The 24579-nt window shown below is 44.5% G+C and overlaps 1 protein-coding gene across 1 annotated transcript in view; it reads left to right on the top strand.

Moving 5' to 3' along the window:
* Window positions 1-3549: 3549 nt before the first annotated feature.
* LOC126443335 (uncharacterized) overlaps window positions 3550-24579 on the top strand; it is a 74214-nt gene continuing 53184 nt past the window's right edge. The window contains exons 1-2 of the mRNA XM_050090928.1: window positions 3550-3640; window positions 3741-4086. Coding sequence (XP_049946885.1) covers window positions 3550-3640; window positions 3741-4086 — 437 coding nt within the window. The remainder of the gene's footprint in view (window positions 3641-3740; window positions 4087-24579) is intronic.

Here is a 24579-nt window from a genome sequence, read left to right as displayed (position 1 = left end):
TCACCAATTGAAAACGTCTGGTGAATGGTGGCCGAGCAACTGGCTCGTCACAATACGCCAGTCACTACTCTCGATGAACTGTGGTATCGTGTTGAAGCTGCATGGGCAGCTGTACGTGTACACGCCATCCACGCTCTGTTTGACTCAATGCCCAGGCGTATCGAGGCCGTTATTACGGCCAGAGTTGGTTTGCCTGGGTACTGATTTCTCAGGATCTATGCACAGAGATTCCGTGAAAATGTAATCACTGTCAGTTCTAGTATAATCTATTTGTCCAGTGAATACCCGTTTATCATCTGCATTTCTTCTTGGTGTAGCAATTTTAATGGCCAGTAGTGTATATTCGTGATTGTTGTTTTCGTATGCCACGGATGATTGTCCAAATACAAAATTACGTTTAGTACCAACTCCTAGGACAGCGACTGTCCTTCAGTACGTTTCACTGGAAACGGCAACTGGGGCTCCCTGTCCGACAGTGTCGATGAAGTGCGCCACACCTGTTTCAGTAACACTTTCTTTCTATTGCCGTGCACGTATCATCAACACTATATGCCTTTTGTACATTGTTCGCACAACACCACCTATTCCACTGACTCATTTGCAGAAAGGCAAATCCCTCATCCGCCACTTCTTTCTCACTCAGCGAAATTTCTTGGGTTTCTTTCTGACGGAATCCCAACTTGGGCTACTGTTACTGGAGATATAACGCAATGTTTGCTTTGTTTATCGTTGCCATTGCTCTGCTTTGTATCAATACCATTAGCACTGTAGCACTACCGTGAGTTACTCGTCAACTAAGCAGTTCAGCTACGCTCCGTAGCTTCGTGCTGTCGACATCATTTGATAGCTCCAGTCCCACCCCCTGTTGGCATCTGCAGCCAGTGTTGTGTTAGCACGGTAGGCAAAATGTGGGGCGTCGAATGACGTTAGATCTGACATGCCAAAGCATGTACAGCTTGTGCCTTTACCCTTAGCTAACAGCAAACACGGAAAACAAAATGGGCTATTGGTAGGAGTGAAGCAGGCAATGCAAATGTTGCTTTTACGTCCATTTACATTAACACGGCTGGAGGATGCCTTACCTCGGCTTGTTTACGGTTGCCTTAACTCGAGCTGAGGCGGCGGCCTCTGAATTTCATAATTCCCTTCGAAGCTTTAAGGTGTTTCATCTAGAGATATGTACTCCCGCAATTTCATTACTTCACACTAATTATATTTTTTGCGCTGCTATTTTTTTCCGCCAGTATATTACTGGCGATCTTTCCCATCACTCCTGCCTGCTGTAGGAATGCCCATAAACTTCCTCGCGGAGGTTCAGAAGACGAAGTGAACCTTAACAGTCCCCGCGTAATGCTTTCAGACATACGCTTGCTATCTGAACAACTTAAAGTTTATCATACGATAAAAACTGAAAATGGAGATAAAATGGTCTCACACGAGGCAGAAACGGTGGACGATTGTTACATTCATTTGTAATTTGCACAACCAGCTCTTTTCTGGGGCTTGTAGAGTTTCCAGACTTACGGAGGTTCAAGGCTGTGGCGGAGTGTGTTCCCGCGGCGCGAGTCGCCCAGTGCGGGGGTGGGGGCCGTGGCCCGCTGCGTGGGAGGCCGGCCTGCCTGCAGCCAGACACACAGGTCTGGGAGTACGTGGAGGAGGCGCGCCAGTCGGCCGTAAACACACTTTCGCTTAATCACAATAGGAGTAGTTTCCTTTCGTTACAGTGATTGTCAGGGAAAGTCCCTGAGGCATTGGCCGTAACTGTGGCATTATTCCAGTGATGGAAGCTTCAGGTATCGCTACACAGTTGGCGGGGACAGGCTCTCGCGAGAATATACGAGAAACACCGAGTCATACAATTGTACGTCGCAGGTTACGGAGAGCGCCAAGTGAGTCAGTCGGCCCTCAGACACGACGAGGCGGAGGTCTCCGTGTTGGGTCAGGAGCGTGGACTTCCCTCTGTACGAGTCAATTACGTTCATTGATATCAGGTGTGCATTACTCGAACGTTCGCAGTGGTTAATTACAATGGGCATACAGCAATGGCATCCCGATTTTTCGGTTAACAGTAGCAGCTGCCCACAGTCCTATCAGAAGGGGCTGTTTGTATGTTTACAGCCCGGTAGCCACACCGACAGCGAGAGACGTGATCAGAATTAGCAGTCTCACTAGGCGGGTACGGATCTTTCAGAATGTTTACCGGCGAGGTCAGCTCACCGCCGAGGTAGCCTCAGCTGGACTGCCTTAGCGAAGCGGATCTGACGAGTGTAGCTGCGCGGGCTAACCGTCTGTTCCTTCACAGAGACATTACGCTTTCTTCTTTCCTTTTGCTTCATTTTGCAGTCTAGCTCACTGCAGGTTTTATCACGCATTTGCTCAAAAAGACGTGAGCCTCGTGAGGGAATGAGCAGGCAGAATATCTTTTGTGTGTCCAGAGATTCTGCCGTAACCTTTCTGGCGGGTGAGAACAGATCAGCGCTTTTTAGTGCAAAGCCACTCTCTGCCACTCGGTGCCTTCATTGCTGCTTTATCTGCGGCGAGGAACCGTATGTCAACCGCACTTGCATATCGGTCGACAATTTCAGTTCGATTATTTCAAAAATGATCTCGACATTTGATGGGTACTTAGCCATTACATTTGTACATTTGTTTTCTCCCTGCTCCGTAAGCGCTGAACGTTCCCACACAAGTACAAAGAGACAGAAGTGCAACTACGGCCTCGGAAGTGTACAGAACAACGAATGGCAGCGCCTCTGCTACTTACCTAACGAGATATCCTGGGTAAACTCGGCTACAGCTAAGAGGAAAATACAGCTCAGAGGCGGATCCCAGAGATTAAAGCGAGAGGAGAGTGGTATGCCGATTACATCATTGGGAATTCCAGCTTTTCTCGCTGGAGTTATTTGACTGTGACGCAGTACTTGGCAGGTAGACTGAGATGAGACAGACTAAGTGTGCGGCGCTCCAGGAGATGAGAGTACAGAATGTCCGGGGTCGTCATTCACGGCCCAGCCTGGACTGGAGATCTGAAGTCACCAGGAAAGGCTCCCACCGGCTGCCGCTCCAGTCTGGAGCGCCCTGCCGCCTGCAGCCCAGCTGCCTCTCGGCCAGCCTGGAGTCCCCTCTCCAGCCCCGCACTGCCAGCTCTGACACCAACGTGAGACCATATGTCTTATTCCCAATCTCGCCAATCAAACCAGTTAACGATAAGTGTGATTTCGACTTAAATATTACTGTCTGCGCCTAGCCAGGTACATCGCACGTTCCTGTGGTAGCGGTGCTAACTCTGTCAAGCTGGGGCAGAACAGCATGACTGACACGTGACATTAAATTATTTTGTTGAAAGGATGTCGAAACTATCGCAAGCGAGCTGCCTCAAGGACTCAGAAATGCAACAGCTGAGAACAGTGTAACCAATTACGTATTGTATACCGAGTGGCTCCCCGTGAGATGGGCGAGAATGTAACGTGGCATTCTCCGCTCTGCTCAGGGCCTCGATGCACGGATCTTCCACACCGATGCTGCAGTCAGAACTTGGGCTCATACGGAATGACGGCACAGTGTCCAGTGTTGTACTGTCGGCGCAGCTCTGCCCGCTTCCTCGTCAAGGGCAGCCGGAGCAGTGGCCGCCGTGCTGACAGTCAGCTGACTTGGTGACGTTTTGCTTGTAGAAGTGTGCAGCACACCTCACGCCGTGTCCATTATCGTTGGCTGCAGTTCTCTTAGTGTTTCACTTTCAGTAGCTGCTAGTAGTGATGAGCATATGAGTAGGCCGTGGAAGCTCGTGAGTCAGAGTGCAGACCTCGAGGTGACTGAAGAGCGTTTTGCAGATTGGGCACTGTGGTTATCAACGTGTGACAGCCCGGACCAGCAGGCCCCCGCGCTCTCAGCTGCGCAGCGCCTGGCAGACCGCATCTGGGACTACGGACTGTCGCCGCCGCCAGCAGGTGGAGCGTTGGAGGGAGGGGGCTGCGCCGGCGCCCTGGCGCAGCTCCGCCGCCTCACGTGGGACGAATCCTGGGAACTCGTCAAGGAGCTCGAGTGCCGGATCGCCGACGACTGTATCGACTCCTGCTCTGTACCGAGGTATGTAGACCACTCGACGCCATTACTACTAACCGTACAACTAATTCTTTCCATAAATTTATTCTCAATGCTGTCACCTACTTTTCCTATTTTACGATACTAACTATCTGTCAATAAGGGCACGTTAGTGAGACCCAAAGAGGAAGCGCGGTAATACCTTATGCCGCCGCCTCTTCTGTTGACACTTTCCACCGAGCAGTCAATGGAATGTGCCTCGTGGCATACGTCTCTCTCCGCTCTCTGTCTCCGCATGTCGCTACAGCAGACAGGAAATGATCTGATGATGACAGTCAAAGACGGAAAGCGGTGACTAACAATAAAACCTTTTCATCGAGACTGCTTGCCTTACTAAAATTGAATTTATATTCCTATTTCCGAACCGTATTATCAAAAATCAATAAAAGTACAGCGTCGTTTGAGATGACAACAGCTGTAGCTCGGTATCGTTGTTAGTTGTAAATTAGTTCAAAAGTGAACAATATACACTGCAAGTGGCTAAATTAATTACTTTTCGAAAGAAGCAATTATAGAGTCAACACCCTGCACCACCAGATTACAGTAATACTCCACAACATTTGCTGTACATACGTAATTAAAATCTCTAACATGGCAGCAGTCAGCAACAGTAAAATTATGGAAGCCATAGGAATTGAACAGCCAACCAGTGGCACGTCAGATGTTTATTCACACTTTTACCTTGCTTTACTGTTCATTAAGCCATGTGGCTATACCTTAGCATTTATATGGGTCATTTTAGTGTTGACTGAGCTTTATGACCTGTTTTCTCTTTTCACACAATAAGTTTACACACGTTACTACTTCTTCCAATGAAGAAAGGCTTATACCCGTTTAAACCTAGGTAAGGATTCGAATAAACTTGTCAAGTACAACTAGCTGGTGCATGATTCCCATTCTTTCCGTACGTCATTAAGTTATAGTAAGACAGTCACATTCAAGCCACCTTTTGCTTCAAAGATCATGAAATGGCATCAGGGTATTACCGCCTCTAGCCTCGAAGACTTCGTCAACTCGGCGGGGAAGAGAGTTCCGGAAGTTTCTTCAGTTACGCAGCATCTGCCCGAGGCCTCCCACTGACGCATCAGATCCCGCAGAGCTACCAGTGTGTGGGGATGTCGGCTGCCACGTCTCAGCTGCTCTTCCAGACAGTACCGTACAACGTCTGCGGCTCTGAGACCGCGATGTCTAGTGGTCGCCTCGAGGTGCTGTAGGGCGCCTGAGTGTTCGTGAAACCGGGAGTGTATGCACGCAGCCCTGGGAACACGACTGTGTGTGTCATCTTCTACATCGCAAGTGTCCAGAGAATAGGGCAACACTTCGTCACCGACAATGTTGAAATAAACGTGCTGCTTCAGGTTCACATTAACCTTGGTGACTGAATCCAAGTCACGGCGACAGCAACACCCCTATGACACCATGGAACCACCAGTGGCTTGAACTGCATCCTCTATAGGCCGTCGGTCCCATCGCCACCTCCATAATTTCAGAAGAGGCGAAATCGCGCGACTCGTGTGACGCACCTCCACCCAGCCACTGTCCGTCTCTGTGTGGTTTGGCCCACTCAAGACGCGCAGCTGTGTGTGTCTGTGTGAACGACGGCCGCCGACTCCAAATGTCTAGTCTGTGCAGCCGCCTTCCGAACGATTGCTAGGCGGCTGGTTCAGATGGAGCTGCTTTGCCAGGCATTGGCAATTTGCGTCTGGTTTGAAAGCGATCGCCAGTCACTTGGAGAGTCACTCGTCAACAGCCCTGTCAGCTAGAATCTTTTTACGCCACTGCCTCACATCACTACGAGTGGTTCACCATTCGTTGCAGATACTTGGACAGTCCACATTGGTAGACCAACAGATCGTGTAAGCCAGCAGTCTGGCTTTAGCTGTCGCCGCGGTCGCACGCTCCTCGAGTTTGCTCCGTGAACGTTCAGTGTTTACGCCAGTGTTTTCGTGTTTCGTGACTGTTTATTGGCTATTGGCCTTCGTTCATGTTGTCTTTCTACGTAGTGCTGTTGGGATTTCGGCGTTGTCCGAAATTTCTTCGCTGCAGAACACCATGGCAAACTCCGTGAGAAAAAACACCGTGATTTTCACCTTCGACAAGTACACCCGTCGAGTACAGCCCTCTGCACTGGAAATACACGGCTAGATTACCGAGGTATTTGGGCTTCATCCTGAATCTGCTCATACCATGCAGCTAGACCCTGATGAATACTGCATGTTTGTAAAGTTTAACGATTCCGTGAGTGTAGACCACTTTCTGGAAAAATTTGGTTATGAAACGGAATTTATACACCGTGATGGTACTACAAGTACTGTAAAACTCAGGAATTCCGAGTTTGTAATTAGAAATGTTAGGGTTTTGAATATTCCGATAGAAGTAGACAACTCGAAAATTAAAGATGTCCTTTCAAAGTGTGGGGTTGTCAGGCAAATAGTCAACGAAAGGTGGGCTTCGCATTTCAAGCTGCAGTGCTTTAACGGCATTCGCTCCGTGGAGATGGAAGTGAAGGCAAACATTCCCTCCCACATCGTTGTTGACGGGCACAAGGCGCATGTTATTTACTCAGGGCAAACCCCTACATGTCATGTATGTAACGAGTCAGGTAACCTCCGTCAGGACTGCCCTCGCCGTGTTTTTGTGCTAACAAATAACCTTACGCAACGCCGGAAATTAACACTCAACGATTTGTTGCCAGTCAGTAATACAACAGAGGCGGCGGCTGTCGTGGATCCTGTTACTACCTCTGAAAATGTTGCACTTAATGTTACTGACTTTCCGCCTTCAAAACCTGCATTAACTGCTGAAATTCCGTCCCGTGACAGCGAGACTCCCACTAAAAAGCGTCCTCTACAGGACACTGAAAAAAATGTTGATGAGGACTCTTCCTGTGAAACACCCGTTGCCAGGAACCCGAAGCCAAGTCCTGTTGGAAGTGGTAAAACGAGATGAAATGCAGGTCGATTTGGCTCCCACTTCCGCACAAGGAATTATACCGCCACGAACAGACAGTGACGCAGCTGGTAGTGACCTTTCACGGAAATGTGACCCTGAGCCTGAGGTCACAGCTGCGATAACCGCATCGAGTGCACAGCCCATACAGTGCGAACAGTACGAGGAAGTACCAAGTAGACAACCTGCTGGCTCCGAAGCGCAACACCGCGCCGAAAGAGGAAATAAACAAGCATCACCGCCTCGCCAGCAAGACAACGCAACTGACAACACCCCGGAGCCAAATATTGACGACTCGCAAGCCACAGCCGTTGCGCAAGACGGCCACCGTCGGAGGCTGCGACCGAAACAAGGTCTTGCTGTCACGCGTCATCGAGCGAAAGCCGCACCAGAGAAGAAAGACGTCAAGAAAAAGAATATTAAATATGAAGTCATCAGGGCCACCACTGACGAGGAGAAAGAGAAAGACCACAGTGACTTATAGCAATGCATTGTCAGGATTTCAGGATAATTTTCTTTTCAAGCACTTTGTTTAAAAGCAGTAAAAATTTTTCTATGAAGTTAGTGCATGCAATGGGCACACAGCTTGTAAAGATCGTGACTTGTAGAGAACGTCGTTGCTGCTATAATCATACCGACCAAATAGCTTCTTCTGGTATGTCAGTGATGCAAGTTTATAGCACTACTACTATTAACATTAATAAAATACAGTCACCCTTCAAATTGGCAGGATCAGAAGAATTCTTGTGCTAGTCTGGGACAGATATCGCGTTGCTACAAGAAGTTGCGATGACGGCATTTCGGATCCCAGGCTTTTTTGGAATTGTTAGTGTTTCTACGGAAGCCATATCGGTACAGCCATTCTTATAAGGGAAGGCATTCCGGTGACTGAAATCGAACGACTAGAATCAGGAAGAGCCGTAGGCATAAAAAATTTCGATATGACCGTGCTTAACCTTTACGCCCCATCAGGAAATTCCCATAAATTGGATGGTGCGATGTTTTTTCAAGATGAACTAATTTATTTATTGAGGAAAAATCCGTGTTCTCTTATATTAGGTGGACATATTAACTGTGTTTTAAACCAGAAAGATAAACAACCCAATTTCAACTACTCGCCACAGTTAAAAAAGTTAGTAAGTGATCTACAACTCAAAGATGTATAGGAACTTCAGCACCCGACATCAGTCGACTCCACGTATATAACCAGCCACTCCCGCAGCAGACTAGATAGAATTTACGTGTCACCAAATTTGCAAAATTTTTTATTAAACGTTGAAACTGTTCCCGTGTATTTTAGCGATCACAGTACACTTTTAACTTGCTTTAATTTAAGTGTACAGCCAACCCGTCGATTCAGAGGGCAATGGAATTTGAATATCTCTGTTTTAACTGACGAAGAACTGGAACAGAAAATAAGAGTAGCGTGGACTATGTGCCTCCGCACAGCAGACAAGCACCCAACAGTCACTGACTGGTGGACTAGGAGGGCTAATCCAAGGTTGCTGAAAGTTGTCGTGCAGTATAGTGTAGCGAGGCGCAGGGAGTTGAGGAATACAATGGAGTTTTATTATAAAGTTTTAAGAGACTTTTATCAAGAGGCAAATGATGACGTAATTCGTCTGAATGATACCAAAAAACACAAGCCAAGTTATTAAGCATTAAACAGCAACAGATGGAGGGACTAAAAATTAAATAGAAAGCCACATCAGTAGCAGCTGGTGAAACTGCTTCTCTGTATCACTTGGTGCGGCATGCTGAAAACAGACGTCAAACTTTTATTGATGAAGTCCAGACGCACACTGGTACAAGATTCACATACCAGAAAGAAATACTGGACCAAGTCCACAGGTACTATGACAACTTATATGCCCCTACCACAGTGGACGATGCAGCTCTGGAGGACTTTCTCACTATTTTAGGTCCACAGTTGTCGGGAACAGAAAACGCTGACATCCTGTCACCTATTACTACAGATGAAGTGCATGAGGCAGTGCGTAACTCACCTCTCAAAAAATCTCCGGGACTTGATGGCCTCCCTGTGGATTTTTATGCCCGCTACTGGTCTATAATTGGGGACAAGATCACTTCCATGGCGAACGTGGTCCTGACCGGAAAAGCGGTCCCTGCAGAGTTTAAGGAAAGTAAAATAGTACTGATTCCTAAGAGTAAAGGCAAAAACAACTCAAACAATTTTCGGCCGCTTTCGCTACTAAATTCTAATTACAAAATAATTTCGCGTATTATCAACAAAAGATTCCCTGCCTTTTCCAACAAAATATTGAGTCATCATTTATCTTGTTCTCCAACCAGAACGATATTCGAAAGTCTATCTGCATACAGAGACGTCATTGCAATTACGTCAGTGGCAAGTATAAAATGTGCTTTAATCTTTATAGGTTTCAACAAAGCTTTTGACCGCGTTAGTCATAGATACCTCTTTGCGACGCTGTCAAGAATGGCTTTCCACCCTCAGATTGTCAACATGCTAAGAAATATTGCAACAGGTATAAATGCGAAAATAGCAATCAATGGCCAAACATCTAAACCCATACAGATAAGGCGAGGGGTTCCACAGGGCAGTCCCTTATCTATGTTTTTATTTTCCGTACCTTTAGAGCCCTTTCTCCGCAGTGTCCACGCAAGACTAACAGGCATAACATTGAGTGGTGAGAAAACCGTCATACGAGCTTATGCTGATGACGTGGGTGTTGTAATAAGGAATAAGGAGGAGACAGTTACACTGGAAAGAGAAATCCAAAAGTGTTGTCTAGCGTCGGGAGCGACAACCAATGAAAACAAAAGTAAAATATTGAATCTGCGGGGCCTAGATCACCTCCGACTGTCATGGGCAAAGCAAGACAACAAACACAAAACTTTGGGAATAAGCTTAATGGCATGTCCGATGAGGATGGCTGCTTTTAACTGGACGGAAGCTAGGACGAAAGTTCATGGTGCTGTAATGGAGAACATCCATCGAACTGTGGACCAGGTGCGAAAAGTCAGATTCATGAACTCCTGCATTTTGTCTAAAACGTATTTCACTGCACAGGTATTTCCAATCCCCAAACTAGTATCGAAAGGGATCATGTCCACTGTTACCAATTATTTATGGCGAGGAGACATATTCAGGGTTGGTGCGACTACCGTTATACTGGATGTCAGAAACGGGGGCCTCGGTATGGTGGACATTCGAAATAAAGCGTCTGCTCTGTTCCTCAAACGGGCTTTCCATATACTCAGAGAACTTCCACAATGTATAACCGCAAAGCTCTTTCAGGCTGTGACACCCCATAGCCTGCAAGCACCGATTGATGTGCGAATGATTAATGCCCGTCTGCAGTATGTGAGGAACTTTTTCCTCGAAGCAAGTTACCTTAGTGACGAAATCAGAAGCAACAGATGTATCACAGCGCGCGACATCATACTTGAAAGGAAGTTAAATGAGGGCAGAAACAAAACTGAAAAGAAATTCCCTAATTGTGACTGGAAAGCTGTATGGCGGAACATCAACTATGCCGGGCTATCTGCAGACGCTATTTCCGCATGGTACAAAACAGTTAACAATGTCATCAGCACCAACGACAGACTATATGGGATCGGTTTAAACCAGACACACCTTTGTGGAAAACGCAATCTGGCGGATACACTCATCCACAGATTCACCTGTGGCGGCAGTGTGAATAACTGAAATTGGATCAGGCAACAAATCGCCTTTGTCGCCAGATCCTCGGCCGAATATATAACGCAATAGCTCCTCCTGAGACCAGACATGACATACTTTCCGAAATTAAAAACCAACGCCATTAGCTGCTTACCGGGAAAATATGTTAGTTATGTCATCAACAAACTTGGGTCGGACAACGAGATAGAATTCCGCGTTTACATGAAGTGTGAATACGCAGAAATCAGCACGTATCGCAACCACAAGAAGCACTACGGCAACATGCTGGAGATCATTTTTGAAAGAATGGGTGTCGGTTAAATATGTGGAACCACTACAACACCTTGGACGAGAACGAACAGAAGAAAATTAAAAGTCAGTTGTGTTATTATTATTTACTGTTACCTTGCTTCCGAATCTTCTATGTTACACGAATAGTTTTCTCAAAACATTTTGTTCAGAATTACTCGTGTTCGACTTCCAAAGTATTTGTGTGATTCAAGAAGAATTGTGAAGTTTTTATAAGTGTTCAGTTTCTACTCAGAGAAGAGGTTTCTTTGTGTTTCTTACATCGGAGAATGGGAATTTTGTGTTGAGATTTCTGCACACTTAGTGCTATGACCCAACTGGGGACATGAAAAAAGGGGTGGGAGGAGGGGTTTGGGCCTCGACGCACCGGCAGTGCCGTGAAGAGACCCCACTGCTAGTGCGGCGTGTACCACGCCCTGTGACCTTCCCTAAAAAAAAAAAAAAGAAGTAGTTAGCGCGCGGGAATAGGATACGGAAGCTCATGGGTTCGCGCGTGGGTGGATGCGAAAAATTTTCTTTTCCTCTTCATAAAAAAAGAAAATAAAAAAAAGTTGGTAGAGCACTTGCCCGCAAAAGGAAAAAGTCTTGAGTTCGAGTCTCGGTGCGGCACACAGTTTTAATCTGCCAGGAAGTTTCATATCAGCGCACACTCCGCTGTAGAGAGAAAATTTCATACTAGAAAGAATATATTGTTACACTGGGAAACGTATAATTTTAGAATTGTACATTTGCATTCAAAACGCTCTCAGAAAGATGTATGCGTTAATGGCAGATGCTGTTGCTGATGTCCGTGTCTGCTATTTCCAGTTTGGCTGGTATCTCGGTATTGCAGATGACATGCAGCGACATGAACAACGGCATGTGCTACTGTGCTTTACATGTCTGTTATAACGTTCTGAGCAAAAATAACACATTCCCAAAAATATGCGTATCCCATTGCGATAGATTACTCTTTACTCTGCAAAAGAATAAAGGAAACCCGCTGGTGATAATGAAATATGGCCGAAATACATATCGGTAAAAAGAGAAGAAACCGTGTTTGTTCAAGGTTGAATCTTTTCAAATTTTTGTTCTTAAATCAAAGACGAGATAAAAAAAAGTGAGATTTCATGTCGAGAAATCACCTCAAGATGAATTCCTACTCACAACATTCCAAGAAGCTGTATGAAGCGAGGAATCTGAGAATACAAGACGGACGCCTGGCTGTCGCTCTCGTAGGGCCGGCAAAGACGAGGTCACACTAATTACAGGGCGCACAGGAGCGAAGTGGCCGGGGAGACGGTCCAGTATGTGCTACTGCAGGAAGAACCCTCTACCACGCACTTCGCAGAGGTTTGTGGAGTATGGAAGTGGAAGTTGATTTAGATATTACCAACATGTTATTTTTACAACCTTATGACTGAATATTTAGTTTCGCACAGGAAAAAATAAATTTCACGAGCTAGGTGACTGACGCAAAAGCGGTAATGCATGATATAGAAAAATATACTGTCCCAAATAATAAATGATCTCAAGCACACTGCGTAATTACTGCTTCCGTTTCCTTACAGTTTGTATCCTTCAGCTTTACCTTTAGTTGCCAACATTAAAAATGGCGTTACAAGCAATTTGAGTGAGTGAGGCGCAGGAGTTTGACCTTTTTTCGATGTACAAGACTTTATTATTTAAACGTTTGCAAATCCCGTTAACGTTAGTAACGTCTTCACACTACGACATTCAGTAAACAGATAACCGAAGATTTCCGCTGCCCGCCTGACATTGTCCTCGTTATATACCAGCTTATTTTGATGTTATTCTCAGATATGTACATACTACTCACACAGCTGATACAATCAGCTGGTCTCATGACATTTCTCAAAATATTGCAGTGTTCTCTGTTATTATCTCTAGTTGATGGCTCTTGATACTGCTGTATTCCTCGGCAATATTATGCTTTTAATATGTGTTATTCTGATGCATTGTGTTTTACACGCTTGCTGTTTGTCACTGTTAAAAATGGACATATTTTTCCTGCAAAATATGAAACGAACATATGTGAAGTATTACATCTTACATCCAACCTGTGGCCACCGGTGACGCCTCAGGAGTTGACTGAATGACTTCGCCGCAGCTGGGTAGGGGCTCATAATCACGGCCAGCCGCGCCGTGCCACAAGTCACGCGTGCAGCGTGTCTGGCCCACGGGCCCGGCCTGCCTGCCGCTCGGCTCCGCTCGGTCCTTCTCGGAGGCGCCCGGAAGAGCGCAGCGCTTCACCCGGCGTCGCGGTGCGGCGTCTTCCGGCCGGCAGGAGTCTCTCGAGTTCGGCAGACTCGCGCTGTCAGCGCTGTCTACCCTTCGCTGTGTGATCTCGGTACGATGGAGGTTCACTGGGCCAGTGGCTGTTTGCACGAAGGAGGCAGTCGAGCGGTCTACCGTCGCGATTCTTTAAAATGAGCGGCAGTGACAGAAGAGAGCGAAGAGGTTTCTCAATTCATATACGTTACAGGCAGTGCATATCCACTGTGAAACGACATTGGATGTACATGTACACGGATGCTCTGCAGATCACACTTAAGGGCCTGGCGGAGGGTTCATCGAATGACCTTCACAACGATTCTCGATTATTCCAATATCGAACAGTGCGAGGAAAAAACGAATGCCTATACCTTTCCCTGATAGCTCCAGTTTCCTTTATTTTATTGCGACGATCGTTTCTCCCTAAGTATGTCTGCGTTAGCAAATTATTTTCGTATTCGAAGGAGAAAGTTTGAAATTTCGTGAGATGATTCTGCCACAGTGAAAAATGCCTTTTTGATGTCCACCCCAAATTCTGTAACATGTCAGTAACACTGTTTCCCCTATTTCTGGGTAATACAGAACGTGCAGCTCTTCTTTGAACTTTCTCAACGTACTCCGTTAACCCTATCTGGCGAGGATCCCACACTGTGCAGCGGTACTCCAAAAGAGGGCATACAAGGATCTCTTTAGTAGATCTTACATTTTCTAAATATTCTGCTAATGAATCGCAGTCTTTGGGTTGCCTCCCCCTCAACATTATGTGTTCTTTCCAATTTAAGTCGCGTCTGCCCATTCTGATTTAGGTTTTACGTGATTTCCCTAAATCGCTCCAGGCAAATGCTGGGATGGTTCCTTTGAAAGGGCACGACCGACTTCCTGCCCCATCCTTCCCTAATCCAATGATACTGATGACCTCGCTGTTTGGTCTCTTTCCCCCAAACAACCCAACCCAACCGCAACCCCCAATCTAAGTGGCTCGTAATTATAATTCCTAGGGTTTTAGTTGAATCCGCGGGCTTTAGATTTAGTGATTTATCGTGTAACCGAAGTTTAACAGATTCCTTTTAGCACTCATATGGAGGACTTCATTATCTAGGATCAATTGCCACTTTCCAAAATATACAGATATATTTTCTAAATCGTTTTACATTTTTTGATCTCAGATTGTTACGAAATCATTTATATAGATAAGGAACAGCAGAGGGCCTATAACACTACGTTGGGGAACGCCAGAAATCACTTCTGTTTCACTCGATGACTGTCAGTTATAAGGAACTGTGACCTCTCTGACAGGATACCACGAACCCAGTTAGCTAACTTAGATGATATTCCATAAGCACCCAATTTCAGTACAAGCCGCTTGTGTGGTACAGTGTCAAAGGCCTTTTCGAAATCCTTGTCGATAGCACTCAACACTTCACGCTTCACAAGAATGATGTTTTCTGAATCCGCCTTTACTGTGTGTCAATAGACCGTTTTCTTCGAGGTAATTCATAGTCCTCACACGCAATATATGTTCCAAAATCCTACTGGATATCTACGTTAATAATATGGACCTGTAATTTACTGGATTACTCCTTCCACCGTTCTTGAATATTGGTGTAACCTGTCCAGCTTTCCAATCTTTTCATACGGATCTTTCGTCCAGCGGACGGTTGTATAAGGTTGTTATGTATGGAGCTGTTGCATCAGCATACTCTGAAGGAAACGTAATTGATATACAGTACGGACCGGAAGACTTGCTGTTATTAAGTGATTTAAGTTGCCTCACAAATCGGAGGATATCTGCCTCTAGGTTACTCACGTGGAGAAGTGTTCTTGATTCGGATTCTGGAATATGCAGAAAGAGTTTAAAGATTTGATTGACAATGAAACAGGATAAAATCACGAATGTCGACAGACAAGATTCCTTGTTTTGTACATCAAAAAGCACTTTGTGCTAAATTTGCAGGCCTTTGGCACATGGCGAAATTGCAAGAAAGCATAGTATAATTGCTGAAGTCACACGCATCTTCCGTTTTCAGCTGCAACGGTTTTCAGTGAAACTGAACGATTCCTATGGAGACTTCATATCGTACTGCAAAGTACGTATGTTATATCGAGACACATACCTGGAACGACTTAAAACTTGCTACCGTTTAATTATTTGACAAAAAAAGCAATGCAGGAACGAAAATGAAAACATGTGTAATCTAGTGCAGATTTCACATTTTAACTGGACTTGACTGTACCTGCCCACAGTAATGCACTGCAAGGTAACTTTTTCCTCATTTGATGGGGATGCACTTAAAAAGAAAATCGCGTTTCTGGAACGGACACATTCTGACAAAGACAGTGAAGTTCCCTAATATCACTGGTGTTAAAGGAAATACGGAGTTTGAAGAATACGTTGTGGCCTAGAAAGAATTACAAGGGTAGTTTTATGAAGTTTTTGAGATTTTTAAAAGTTTGTTTGCATTAGCGCTTCATTGCGTATTAATACAGGTTACATAACATCAGTGCTCTTGTGCCAAGTTATCCTCTCCCTTTGTGTAAATTTTTCTGTCAAAACATGTCTAGCAAATGTGATGTTTGCTGTAGGAATCTGAAGGCGGGGGTGTGAAGACTGTGTAGGTTATGGTTTATTGGGGCGAAAGTAGCGGCGAGGAAACTGGGTAGATAAGACGCTCTCCATGGCAACGTACGTTATGTAGATAGGACAGAAAAGTCGCTGAAAAGGAGGTAAAAATTTGTGCCATTGAGGCTGAATTACAAAATGAGGACTTGGAATTATGTAGGCTAAGGGAAGAAACAGGGACAGGAAAGGTAGAAGCAAAAAGAGAAACTTGAAAAAACTTCGAAATTCAGTTAGTAAATCAGTTTGGCTTGCTATCTGAAGTAATGGAGGAAGGGCCTCATCCAGATGTAGTTGAATGTATTTTGAAGCAGAATATTAGCTTCAAGAAAAAAAGACACGTAGGGATCAAATCAGAATAGGAAAAGAAGAATATTGCTTCTAGTTAACAGTCAAGGCCAGGAGCTTCAGGAGGAGTTAGGTGCAGCGTACCAGCTCACAAGTTTTGTGAAAACAAATGCTAGGGAGATGAGGTAATTACAGTTGGAGCAGCAGGAAACAGTCTGCGGTATGAATCCAAGGTGTACTAGTGCGAGAGACTTGGATGAAATAGGAACATGAACTGCCCACACAAACCACACAAATGTGGTGTCTGTGGAGGTCTTTCAGCGCCGTGTTCGGTCCTGCGTAAACACTGCTGCAAGGCGTGTTAACACTCTCGTTTGCTATCTGAACTAGTGGAGGAATGGGATGTTCCAGATACCCCCAAAACCTCACACACGCGACGTTCCTGTTGACACTACTGGTAGGTGAGGATACACTACGCATGGCCTGCACCTAAATAGGAAGGGGAAAGATAAGTCAGCTGTGGTTAATGGCACCAGGCAGACACGTTTTTTATGTCAAGGTCAAAGTCAAAACAGGCAACAAGAAAAATAGAATAACAGAAGCTTCATGTACAGTAAATAAGGATGAAGCTAAGGGTAGTATCAACTTACCAGTTTCTCATTCTGGAAACATCCCCCAGGCTGTGGCTAAGCCATGTCTCCGCAATATCCTTTCGTTCAGGAGTGCTAGTTCTGCAAGATTCGCAGCAGAGCTTCTGTAAAGTTTGGAAGGTAGGAGACGAGGTACTGGCAGAAGTAAAGCTGTGAGTACCGGACGTGAGTCGTGCTTCGGTAGCTCAGTTGGTAGAGCACTTGCCCGCGTAACGCAAAGGTCCCGAGTTCGAGTCTCGGTCGGGCACACAGTTTTAATCTGCCAGGAAGTTTCAGTATCAACTTACTTCATCAGAATATCAGGGGAATAAAAAATAAAGTAGATGATCTGTTAACATCTACATCTACATTTATACTCCGCAAGCCACCCAACGGTGTGTGGCGGAGGGCACTTTACGTGCCACTGTCATTACCTCCCTTTCCTGTTCCAGTCGCGTATGGTTCACGGCAAGAACGACTGCCGGAAAGCCTCCGTGCGCGCTCGAATCTCTCTAATTTTACATTCGTGATCTCCTCGGGAGGTATAAGTAGGGGGAAGCAATATATTCGATACCTCATCCAGAAACGCACCCTCTCGAAACCTGGCGAGCAAGCTACACCGCAATGCAGAGCGCCTCTCTTGCAGAGTCTGCCACTTGAGTTTGCTAAACATCTCCGTAACGCTATCACGCTTACCAAAAACCCTGTGACGAAACGCGTCGCTCTTCTTTGGATCTTCTCTATCTCCTCCGTCAACCCGATCTGGTACGGATCCCACACTGTTGAGCAATACTCGAGTATAGTTCGAACGAGTGTTTTGTAAGCCACCTCCTTTGTTCATGGACTACATTTTGTAAGGACTCTCCCAATGAATCTCAACCTGGCACCCGCCTTACCAACAATTAACTTTATATGATCATTCCACTTCAAATCGTTCCGCACGCATACTCCCAGATATTTTACAGAAGTAACTGCTACCAGTGTTTGTTCCGCTATCATATAATCCTACAATAAAGGATCCTTCTTTCTATGTATTCGCAATACTTTACATTTGTCTATGTTAAGGGTCAGTTGCCACTCCCAGCACCAAGTGCCTATCCGCTGCAGATCTTCCTGCATTTCGCTACAATTTTCTAATGCTGCAACTTCTCTGTATACTACAGCATCATCCACGAAAAGCCGCATGGAACTTCCTACACTATCTACTAGGTCATTTATATATATTGTGAAAAGCAATTGTCCCATAACACTCCCATGTGGCACGCCAGAGGTTACTTTAACGCCTGTAGACGTCTCTCCATTGATAACAACATGCTGTGTTCTGTTTGCTAAAAACTCTTCAATCCAGCCACACAGCTGGTCTGATATTCCGTAGGCTCTTACTTTGTTTATCAGGCGACAGTGCGGAACTGTATCGAACGCCTTCCGGAAGTCAAGGAAAACAGCATCTACCTGGGAGCCTGTATCTAATATTTTCTGGATCTCACGAACAAATAAAGCGAGTTGGGTCCCACACGATCGCTGTTTCCGGAATCCATGTTGATTCCTACAGATTACATTCTGGGTTTCCAAAAACGACATGATACGCGAGCAAAAAACATGTTTTAAAATTCCACATTAGATCGACGTCAGAGATATATGTCTATAGTTTTGCGCATCTGCTCGACGACCCTTCTTGAAGACTGGGACTACCTGTGCGCTTTTCCAATCATTTGGAACCTTCCGTTCCTCTAGAGACTTGCGGTACACGGCTGTTAGAAGGGGGGCAAGTTCTTTCGCGTACTCTGTGTAGAATCGAATTGGTATCCCGTCAGACCCAGTGGACTTTCCTCTGTTGAGTGATTTCAGTTGCTTTTTTTTCCTTGGACACTTATTTCGATGTCAGCCATTTTTTCGTTCGTGCGAGGATTTAGAGAAGGAACTGCAGTGCGGTCTTCCTCTGTGAAACAGCTTTGGAAAAAGGAGTTTAGTATTTCAGCTTTACTCGTGTCATCCTCTGTTTCAATGCCATCATCATCCTGGAGTGTCTGGATATGCTGTTTCGAGCCACTTACTGATTTAACGTAAGACCAGAACTTCCTAGGATTTTCTGTCAAGTCGGTACATAGAATTTTACTTTCGAATTCACTGAACGCTTCACGCATAGCCCTCCTTACGCTAACTTTGACATCGTTTGGGTTCTGTTTGTCTGAGAGGTTTTCACTGCGTTTAAACTTGGAGTGGAGCTCTCTTTGTAGATGAGCTCACAAATAACAGTGGGATTGATATACTTTGTCTGAACACCATGTAACTGTGGTGATGGATAGTGTCAGTATAAATTAGTATAATTTAGCATCTTACACTTCCAGATATAGCATGGATAAAGGAGGGGTTGCCGTTTACAAAAAAAAAAGGATGTAAGTACAAAACTGTAGAAGTACGCAAATTCTGCATTGATCAGCACTTTGAAGTTTGTGCATGTAAACTAGAGATAGATAATGTAGTGTTGATGTTAGCAACAGTGTACAGGTCCCCATTAGGAGATTGGGAGCTAGTAAAAAAGTTTGACTACCTATTACGCTGTCTGTCAGCCAAAAACAGGAAGTTGTTAATCTGTGATGATTTCTATGTAACCTTTCTAACCAGTTCAGATGGGAAAAGTGTAAGTGTTATTAATTGCATATAACATAGAATCAGCTATCAATTTCCCCACACATATAGCTCAAGGCAGTAGCGCTCTAATAGATAATGTATTTGTACAGCAAGAGGGTGTAAAACTAACACATGCTTTCACATTGATAATGGATTATCAGCCCATGATGTACAATTGATTAAATTAGAAAATACAGCAAGGTGTACAGTTCAGAAACCATGAAATAAAACTGTACGGTTGCTCAACCCAGTGTTTATTGAGCACTTCAGAGAAAATTTAAGAAATGTTAATTGGGGAGATGTGTATAACGAGCCAAATGCACTTGTGCCCGGGCGTGGCCCGTGAGCTGATGTCTTGGCCACCCCATTTCTACACTCCTCGTTTCTTTCGTAATTCCTACAAACACTAACACATGTACTCGTACTGATAAATAATTAAAATACAACCTACTGGTCAATTTTGATTAATGGGTATTGGGCCACGTTCCATAGCGTATTTCTGTGCCAAAGACTTCGTCCCCTAAATGTGGAGGCACCACCAGAGGCAATAAACAATGACACAACACTTAACTTGTGGAGAGAGACCTATCCGAGATTTCAATTCTGATGTATTCTAGAGCTTCCAGCAGATAATGGCAACGCTACAATGCCCATGAAATAATGAACCTACTGCAGAAAAACTTGCGTTGTATTACAACCACGAAGGTACAGTGAGATTAAAAGCAATTTCTCAAGATCAGTACTTAGGGTAACGCATCAGCTAGTAAAAGCCTCTCCGATTTCTCTCACCAACTAGAAATGCCTTACTACATCAGAACTGGTCCCATCAAGATTGTGTGGTATACCAAAAATTCACAAACCTGTCATTCCATTAAGACCAGTTGTTAGCGCTATGGACTGCTCGACAAGCGTGACTGCCAAATACCTGGCCAGTCTTCAACAGACCTCTGTAGCAAAAAAAGACGTACAAAAGGTTCAGTTCATTATACAAAAAATAGAATCCTTCATGTCCATCAGATATTAGCCCATTTAGACGTTCTATTACTGCTTACTATAGTTGCTCTTAATAAAACGACGTCACATATGGAATTTACACTCTTAGACAAAAAAAGGAACACTCCGTGAAGGAAATATCCGGAAGGTACAGAAAGTAGTAGTTGTGCTGTACATGAGCACACAAACAAGTGAATGACTTCTTCAAGAGGGAAGCTTAACAAGTTAAGTAAGTCCATAATGCGTCCTTATGTAAGCAATTTTTCATCTTGATATTTATTGACAGAGTTGTTGGATGTCTCGCTGAGGAACATCATGCCATATTTTGTCCAAATTCTGCGGTAGATCGTCAAAATCCCGACCTGGTAGGACGTCCCTGCCTATATCGCTCCAATTATTCTCAATTGGGAAGAAGTCTGGTCACCTTGCTGGCCAAGGTAGGGTTTGGCAAGTCTAAAAACAAATAGTAAAAACTCTCCCCATATGCAAGAGGGCATTATTTTGGAAAAAAAGTTAGCCAAGAATGGCTTACCTTGAAGGCAGCAAAACGGGGTGTAGAACAGCATAGACGAACTGCTGTGCTGTAAGGTTACCACAGATTAAAACCAAAGAAATCCTGCTGTGAAAAAAAATGACACCCCACACCATCACTCGAGGTTGTCAGACGATATGGCGGACGACAGTAAGATTGGTATACCACGACCATCTGGGGCATCTCCAGATGCGACTTCGGCCAGGAATCTCATTGACTGGAACAGTCTTCTATGATGAGCCTCGCTTCTAATTGAGCCCCAATGTCCAGCAAAGATGTGTCTGGAAACGCCTTGGAAACTTGGGGGGGGGGGGGTTCCAACCTGAATGTCGCCCGCCATGAAGCCCAACAACCGAGAGTGATGGTCTGGGGTGCCGTTCACTTTCATAGCAGGACCACTTTAGTAGTCACCCACACAGCAGAGCGGTACGTCGACGATATTCGATGTTCCACGTCCAGTTTTGTTGTCCTTCATGGCAAGCCATACTGACATTACGTATCAGCAAGGTAATGCCCGCCCACACACACAACGAGTGTTTCTATTGCTCGCCAAACATACCTTGACTGGGAAGGGCGCCAAACCTCTCCCCAACTGACAAAGTTTGGGGCACACCAGGCAGGGCCCTCCAACCATCTCGGGGTTTTCATGACTTAAGCTGCCAGCTGGACATGATTTCGGACGATGTCCCTCAGGAGGACATTCAACAGCTCTGCCAGTAAATGCGAAGCCGAGTAACTGAGGCGGACCAAAGTGTTACTGACTTCGCTCAGTTTGTGAGGCTCTCGAATAAATCATCCAGTTTTCTGAAACTGTATTCATTACAGGAAACACACTCAGCACAGTTACAACGGAGCTCTATATGTAAAACTGGAAGGAATAGCTCATCAGCCCAACAAGAAAAATTACTATCGTTGGTTTTGTTATATTGATGACACTCATACTTCGTTATATAGCCTCATGAACAAAAAGAACTCAGACTTTCTAAACTTTCCGAATGATATTAGTTATAATATAAAATCCAGTATAGAAAAAGAGAAAGAAGAAATATTTTAAAATGTACGGCTACTTAGAAAATCCACAGATGTTAGGCACAGAAGGTCTGCAAAAACCTCACTCACACATGTGGATACATTCACAAAAATTCCAGTCATTGTCACAAACTGAAAAGAGCGGTAATGAGAACATTGGTGGGCTTGGCTTAAATAATGTGTCACCAGAGGAGTTGGAGGAACGCTCCGACCATTTAAACACTACTTTCAGAATAAATGATTAATCTGAGAAAGAGATAAATAGGGCAATAAGTCCATAAAGGTATGGAGCTTCTCACGAAGAAGAAACAAAGATTTACTCCCATTCGTAAAAGCAGTCACGGTTCACATGATCAGAGTACGAGGAATACATAGTATTGATGCAGTGTTTATACCAATTACGAAAGAGCGTGAATGTTTCGAACACTGTAAAGAATGTACGGCCAGCACTTGCCACAGGAGGAATATATAAATTGTCTTGCACACACAGTGAAGCACACATGTGTAGTACAAACAGAAGAGCAGTTGTCATCTGCGAAATAGCAATAAATCGGCAGTTGCAGAATATCCACTCGGACCAGGGAAACTAAAAATTCGTCTCTGCAATACAGAACCAATATTACTGTGCTTGAATTTACAGAGAGGGCATTCAAATACCAAAGCACGAGAGCAACTTTAACGGAAAGAAGAATGAGAGAAATTAGACGAGCTGCTGGCCTCAGTGCTGAATACAGAAAGCAGCGCCAAGTGTTCCCCGGCAGAAGCTCGACAACGCACGCACTCGTGACTCTGCGCTCTTAAGCAGCCGTCAGATGACATCACAGGGATCCGGAGAAACAGTTCAGCTTGTAGAGTTTGTAGAAGTTTCAAACTGCTGCCAGAGCCTTTTTAGCCTCTGAAGATGTCTCCAGCATTTGGAGACGGAACGTTAGAGACCTTTCCATTTTTTTTTTTTTTTTGAGCCATCTGTCTTCTCATTCGTTTGATGTGGTCCACTACAAATTCCTCTCCTATGCCAACCTCTTCACCTCAGAACAGCACTTGCGACCTACGTCCTCAATTATTTGCTGGATGTATTCTCCAATTTCGTACCATGGAAGTCATTCCTTGATGTCTTAGCAGATGTCCTATCATCGTGTCCCTTCCACATATTCCTTTCCTCTTCCATTCTGCGCAGAACCTCCTCATTCCTTACTTTGTAAGTTGACCTAATTTTCAGCATTCGTCTGTGGTACATCATCTCAAATGCGTTGATTCTCTCATTTTCCGGTTTTCCTACAATCCATGTTTCGCTACCATTCTAGGTTCTGCTCCAAACATACATTCTCAGAACATTCTTCCTAAAATTAAGGCCTATCTTTGATACTAATGGACTTCTCTTCGTCAGGAATGCCTTTTTTGCTGGTGCAAATCTGCTTTCGATGTCCTCCTTGCTCCATGTGTCATTGGTTATTTTGCTGCCTAGGTAGTAGAATTCCTTAATTTGATATACTTCGTGACAATTAATCCTGATGTTATGTTTATCTCTGTTCTCATTTCTCCTAATTCCAATTCCTTTCGTCTTTCTTCGATTTATTCTCAACCCATATTTTGTACTCATTAGACTGTCCATTCCATTCAGCCCATCATGTAATTCTTCTTCACTTTCACTTTCAGGATAGCAATGTCATCAGCAAATCGTATCATTCATGCCCTTTCACCTTCAATTTTAATCCCACTCCTGAACCTTTCTTTTATTTCCATAATGGCTTCATTGATGTACATATTGAAAATATGGGCGAAACACTACATCCCTGCCTACAACCTTTTTAATCCGAGCACTTCATTCTTGGTCATCCACTCTTATTGTTTCCCTCTTGGCTTTTGTACATATTGTGTATTACCTGTCTCTTTCTACAGCTTACCCCTATTTGTCTCAGAATTTCTAACACTTTGCGCCATTTTACATTGCTCAACATCTTGTCCAAGTCGACAAATCCTATAAACGTAACTTTATTGTTCTTTAGTCTTGCTTCTATCACGGACAGCAACGTCGGAATTGCCTCTCTGTTGCATCTACCTTTCCTAAGGCCAAATTGATAGTCATCTAACTCATCCTCAATTTTCTTTTCCATTCTCCAATATGTTATTCTTGTCAGCAATTTGGATGCATGAGATGTTAAGCAGACTGTTCGATAATTGTCGCACTTGTCAGTTCTTGCAGTCTTAGGAATTGTGTGGATGATATTTTTTCGAAAGCTAGATGGTATGTCGGCGGACTCATACATTTTACACACCAACATGAATAGTCGCTTTGTCGCCAGTTCCCCCCAATGATTTTAGACATCCTGATGGAAAGTTATCTACCCCTTCTGCCTTATTTGATCTTAAGTCCTCCAAGCTCTTTTAAATTCTATTACTGGATCTCCTATCCCTTCCAAATCGACTCTTCTTTCTTCTTCTATCACATCAGACAAATCTTCCCTCCTCATGGAGGCCTTCAATGTACTCATTCCATATATCCACTTCCTCCTCCTTTTTTGACGGTGAAATTCCCACTGCACTCTTAATACTACCACCCTTT

The sequence above is a fragment of the Schistocerca serialis genome, unplaced genomic scaffold (assembly GCF_023864345.2).
Source record: "Schistocerca serialis cubense isolate TAMUIC-IGC-003099 unplaced genomic scaffold, iqSchSeri2.2 HiC_scaffold_1458, whole genome shotgun sequence".
NCBI lineage: Eukaryota > Metazoa > Arthropoda > Insecta > Orthoptera > Acrididae > Schistocerca > Schistocerca serialis.
The sequence above is the reverse complement of the archived record's forward strand: the minus strand, read 5'-3'. Positions and strand labels throughout refer to the sequence as shown.